Consider the following 6,609-nt stretch of genomic DNA (forward strand, 5'->3'; position numbering starts at 1 on the left):
AAATTAGAAAAATATAATTTTTCATTAAATAAATATAACAAATTCACAGATTTTTTAAAATTAAAATCTGTTTTAATGTTTAATATTTAACAAACAAAAGTTTATTATTAATAAAATCAAAATTTTTCAAAAATGATGATGTTAAAACTTGATGATCTCTATAACGAGTGAATAAAAATAATCGTCGTCTATTTAAAAAATTGATGGAATATTCGACAATCTCATAAGGAATTATTTGAATTCCAAATAATTAACTTGAAGTCAGAAGTGATTTGTGGCATGGGTGCTTTCTTATAATGCAATAACACAGTAAAACCGTTCCTTATGTGCTTTTAAATAACAATATTCCGATTTTCTATCTTCTATTGTATATTATTGAAAGGCAGAAAAAAACAATACAATATATTTCATTAATCAAAATATTTTTTTACATCACACATCGCATGCTTTAATATAGAAAATGCAAATAGTCGCAATTTAAGTGGAAAAATATGTCGGAAACTATTAATTATTCAGTTTACTATAATATTCGACTTAATGTGAATATTTGTTAATTTCATAAAGCACCAAAATATGACTTGGCTTTAAAATTGCAAACAGCAGAAGTTAGATAACGTTAATTTCCATCCCCCTTGATATGGTAAAGAGAAATTGAATCTATTATATTCAAATCAGAAAATAATAAAATATTTTTAAAAAGATGCTATAAATAATATTTCACAGATTAAATAAGGAAATAATTTCCGTTCATTATCATAATCTAAAGTTCTAGAAAGATATATTTTTATTTTGATTCTTCGAGAAAGTTATTGTGTTAAATGCTTGATTAAATCTACTTTACCTTTCTGAGAAATGAATGTGATATTGACCTAATGTTCTTAATATTTTGCGTTTATGACCTTAAAACACGCAAAAGAAATGTTCGTACCTTGTTGTTTTATTTTAATCTCCCACGTATACGCGTATATAAATACTTCGCTAGTTATCACTATTAATCATTCACAAATAGTGGAAATATATTTAGTATTGCTTAGAAGAAATTTATTTTGAGACAATATTTTTTACTTTACAACACATTATGATCTCTAAGGTAAAATATTATGAAACTTTTTGATTATTGAAACTATTTTACTGCCTCTCTTACATATGTGCTCATTACTGTCTCATCATTATCTCTCACATATATGCTAAATTATTTTAAACCAGAATTACGCTATAGAATTACAGTTTGTAAAATTCAATGAGTTGTTCCAATATTTAAAAAGACTATCCATAATCCTCTTCTATTATTATTATTAAAATAAATCTTGCAATGCTATAATGATTTTTATTTGTTTCAGGTATTGTGTCTAGCAAGTCTTATTGCAGTTGCCTATGCCAGTCATCACGAGCACCAAGAGGTAAGAATTTGTATATTTATATTATTAGAAAGTATCCAAATGTACATTTTTACAAATAAAAATTAAAAGAAATTTATAATAGATTGTTCATTCGGAATAAATTAAATGACTTCTAATTATTAAATAAGTAAAGAATTATTTTAAAATATTTATTATTTACTGGATAATTTATTACAAATTTATATTAAATATGTGATAAAATATTTTTATAAAGCATTTCAATTAAATATTGAAATAATTAATAAACTTTTTAAGAAAATTCAACTTGAATTAATTAATAGTTCAGATATAAATATTTGTTTAATATTTTTTTCTTTCTTCTCCTATTAGTTTATAGAATTTATTATTTCAACACCGTTGTTATAATACTGACACTCTGTTTTTAAAATACACATTCGACATATCGTGTCTTTGAAATGATTGTTATTTGCATTTATTATGATAAATATTTTTCTGTATATTTTTAGTTATAAACGTATATATAAAATAAGAAAATTATTTAAGTATTTCTTGCTTAAACTCATAATGAGAGAAATTTCGTAAAGAATTTCCGAAAAAAACACAAATAATTATAATAGTAAATTTAGGCTAAGAAATGAACTACATTTCTTAAATGTCGAAAGTTATTTCACATTCATTGTTATCAATTTTGATGTTTTGGAAAATGTTTTAGAAATTATAATTTTTAAGTTTCATAAAGACAAACAACTATAGATTTTCATACTGATCACGGTCATGTTGTTATTAAACAAAAATTGATCTTAATTGATAAAATTAATAAAATAATTCAAGACTTGAGTACTAAACAATTACCTCTAATAACAATTTATAAGTTTCAAACAACTAAAATTGCTTAATATCTTACAGAACCACCATCACCATCCCCAACCTTACAAATTCGGCTATGAAATTAAAGATCACCACGGATCTCAACATAGACATGAACATGGTGATGGCCATGGACACGTTCAGGGAAACTATGGTTTCACTGACCACAGAGGTATCCACAGAGAGGTTCATTACGTAGCTGACAAAAATGGATTCAGGGCTACGGTTAAGACAAATGAACCTGGAACCGCTAATCACGATCCTGCTCACGTTAAGCTCCATTCCAACGCTCATCATGCTCACCATCACTATGAGCCTCAGCATCATGAAAATCATCACAAAGAGCATCATCATCATCATGGTCATGCTCAAGTGTATCATCATCAAGCAAACCATCATGGACACTATCAAGGTTAATTTATTTGATGGAATTTCCTTTCAAATATTAAATGGGGCTTTTTGTAGTCTTTGGAATTAATTCTTTGTTGCCAAAGGAATTTACTTTTTTTTTTTTAATTATTCACTGCATAAGCGTATTTTTGTTCATTCCATTGTCTAAATAAAGTATGATTTTTTTTTAAAAAAATGTATTTCGTAGTCATTTTTCTTCATACATATTTAAAATAAAACATGTAAATAAAATAATAATTTAAAGGGAAAAATGAAATGAATATTTTAATGTATATTCAAAATGACACCTAAACGATATTGAAATATGAAATCTGTAGCTACTAAAATGCATTTAATTTTCAGATTTTAATCGTATTAATAATTAAACAGTTTCCATATAATCAACAATCATGCAAGAGAAATTTCAAGTATAATAATCATCATATTTTACTGAGGTTTATGAAAACGTGCTTGATTTAAAACACATTTCAACTTTAATATGTAATTATAAGAAATATTTTTTGAACTAAGAATAGTTTAGAACAATTATTACTGAAAAAACGGCGAAGCTTTAACGTGCGGCAAACTATCTACGTTCTTTAAGGCATTATAGATGAAGACTAATTTTTCGAGCATTTCTCTATGTTTCATCATTTTTTTATTAATTTGTAGTGTTTCTTTAATTTAGTTTCAACATATTACAAACTACAACGCTTTTCTAAAAGTAATTATGCCTTTTCTAAGTTGATTATTTGTATTATAAACTGCTAACAAATTTTTTGATCTTAGGATATAAAAGTTGCAAGTAAGAATTAATTTACATTTTTGGAGTATCCTCAGTGCAACACTATAAGGTTTTAATTATCTCTTGCTGTTTTCTAATAGGAGTAATACGAAAATATGATTTTAATCCATTGAGGAAATTTTTTTCCTTCATTTGAAATAATTTATTATATATTGGGAAGCAATGTTTAATCTGGGGCAGATATAGCATCCTTTCAAAAACTAACGTTTATTATTTTATGTCAAATTAACAACGAATACTTTTAAAGAATATATTATAGAATTTACATAACGTTTTCCCCTCTTTAATACTGATTATTAATAATAATTTTCTTTATTATTTGTCTTCTATATTAAAAAAAAACAATAAAAACTGGCATCAAGAAAGATAAAACGCGATATTGAAGGTTTAGTTTGGTTATATTAACGTCCCGTTTAAAGCAACACTAGGGCTATTTTGGGACACACCTCGTAAGTTTAAAACGCGATCAGATGAAAAGGATGAAACCTGAGTTGGTACACCCCTCTTCACATCATAACAGCGGGAGGAAAGCGATGTTGAATCATTTCATTTAAAATTAATTTAATAGCAAACGTTAATATGTAAAAAAGCAAATGACTTGCTGCAATGCTTTTTTTAAGTATGGAAGGAAATATTTGAATTATTTAGACTCTGAAGAGGAAGACAGGAAAAATATCATCACATATTCTATGCATTTCGGTAATATAAAAAAAAAATTGTGGGATTAAATAACATAACTTCAAACAAACTATTTATTCAAACAAACCATATATAATAGTGTTAATTCACTTTTGAATTTTTAAAGGAAAACGTGAAAAATCACTACTTTCTTCACTTTTATAAATTTATAATAGTTTCTTTCCATATTTTAGCATTTCACATGCGCATTATACAATTTACAGATATTCTGTTAGTTTAATTATAGTATCATACTGAAGCTGTGTATTAAAAATGACTAATTTCGAAAATACAATGTACTATACTAGTTTTTTTTTTCTTCATCCATAATAAAAAAAGCTTTGAATTATGATGCAATAATAATTCTTCAATAGATTTCTGCCTGCGATCTCTAAATTTTCCTGAATATTTTATAAAACATCTCATTATTTTTAATACGGTACGAAAACTGAAGCAAAAAAAGCAGTTGTACTCCTAAAAATTTATAGTAATCCTTAATAATGATGATGACTCGTCTCTCTCTTTATAAAAAAATATTGCCCTGATACAAGATCATCTAGGATTTTTATTTTCAGTGTCTGTTGAGCATATTATAATTTGTTGCATAGTAAACAAAACCGAGCATGTATTTCTAAAGTTTTTTTCTGCTTATTGAAGATAAGATTCGACATAAATGAGAGCTTATTAATAACAAGATTATTGAGTAAATATTATTATATAAGTGGTTACGTTTTTGAGTTCACGCATTTTCATATTTGCGAATTTACATATCGACAGGCGTCAATCCTTAGATGGCTTTGGTTCAAAAATTTGCAAGAGATCTAGACTTTAAAGACTGATAACTATTATGTAAAATAATTTTACTTTAAATTTCATAGAAAGTTCAGGATTTACATGATGATTACGTAACAAATTTAAATCCATCTAGTTCAAAACATGTTATAATATAATAGAGAGATAGACAAACAAGCATTATTTCGGAAATGTATTTTTCAGAGGCATAGAATGCAAAAAATGGAGATTCATTAAAATTTCCAAGTTAAAATTATTGATAATTACACTTTATTTCTCATAGATGAAAAAAAAAAAGAATGAGAGCGATATTAAGCATATTCATCTTTTAAAATTATTTATAAGTTAGATATTTATATGAATGAGAAAGTTTTTCCTATTAAGGTGTACGTACACACTAGAAGTATACTATTTTTAAATTTTAACTTTAAAAATCCAGTTTTTTTTACGGTAGGTCATTAATATGTGTTTAAACGTTTCAGCGAAAAAAAACCATATTACACTCATTATTAATTAATTAATATTAAATGAGCTAATTGGCATATTTTTTGAAACATGATATCCTAAGTTCTAATTTGTACAGACACACAATTCTAGTTGGAAATGATGCCTAATATTAGTCTTTATGTTGTCTGCATCAATCAAGTCATAAAAATATATAGTTTTTTTAACAATTTGTTCATCAACGATGAATAGAAAAGAGATATTTTTTCTGAAATTTTAACTTTTAAATAGCTATTAAAAATTTATTTCTACAAATATAACTTTGATCGAGGAACAAAACATCCACTGTTTCATGCAGATTATTTTGATATATAAATAATTGTATTTGGTTCATTTCTTGTTGAGTTATGATTGTTTGAATGAAGCAACAGAGTGGGAAAATATCATTCTTCATAAAATGAGTTTTAAAAAAAACCGTAATTAGAGTTTTTAATGAAAGCACCTCAAGAAAAATAATTATAACTCGAGAAATATTCCGAATATTGATAACATCTTGGTATCGTTTGAAAGCTAAAGGATCAGTGAACATTTTGAAGCAATAAAAAAATATTCGATATTTTGAACGATTTTCGAAGCTTCAATTGTGTACGTACATCTACGGTCCCTCGAACAATTTGCAATCAGTAAAAAGAGTGGATCAAATACCAGCACATAATTATTTTCAATTTTATATCTAAGAAATATGTCAAATATCATGATTATGTAAGTCAAGAAGAAAGGAAATCAAAAAATATTTAAAATTTTTAAATTATAAGGGCAAGATAAAAATTTAAAAGATTTAATATTGCGAATAATTTTGCAAAATAATTAGATAATTTAAATAATTAGAATTGTTCGCTTTTCTTATTGCTTGATGTTTACAAACAAAATTATTAATCTTCATGCACTGTAGAGGGAAACTGGGTAAACCAGATTAAAATTAGGGATAATAAAATCATTGAATATTGATTGTAAAATAAAAATAAAAATATTGTTTTGATTTTATTGCCATTTTTAAAGTACCTTTTTTTTATTTTTTTTTTTTAATATGTACAATGACAAAACGCTGACAAAAAGGCAGTAAAGAAAAATTCAAAAATAGAAGTTAACATCTAACTACAAATCACAATTACAATAATTGAAATACTCGTTATTTTGTATAAATTTTGTAGAAAAAAACGTGTATTTCAATAAAAACATTCTCCTAGGTGAATATTTGCAGAATTTCAAAGA

The 6,609-nt window shown here is 25.4% G+C and overlaps 1 protein-coding gene across 1 annotated transcript; it reads left to right on the forward strand.

Annotated features, from left to right (window-relative positions):
- The first annotated feature begins 1,078 nt into the window (after positions 1–1,078).
- Positions 1,079–2,645, forward strand: LOC129984872 (cuticle protein 10.9-like). Its single transcript, XM_056094831.1, has 3 exons — positions 1,079–1,090; positions 1,341–1,400; positions 2,268–2,645. Exons 1-3 carry the CDS (start codon positions 1,079–1,081, stop codon positions 2,643–2,645), a joined length of 450 nt encoding a protein of 149 aa, XP_055950806.1.
- The last annotated feature ends 3,964 nt before the right edge of the window (positions 2,646–6,609 follow it).

This window comes from Argiope bruennichi, chromosome 9, assembly GCF_947563725.1.
Source record: "Argiope bruennichi chromosome 9, qqArgBrue1.1, whole genome shotgun sequence".
Lineage (NCBI taxonomy): Eukaryota > Metazoa > Arthropoda > Arachnida > Araneae > Araneidae > Argiope > Argiope bruennichi.

Coding starts and splice junctions, on each gene's coding strand:
- LOC129984872 (XM_056094831.1), top strand. Junction 1,401..2,267: donor GTCATCACGAGCACCAAGAG/GTAAGAATTTGT, acceptor AATATCTTACAG/AACCACCATCACCATCCCCA.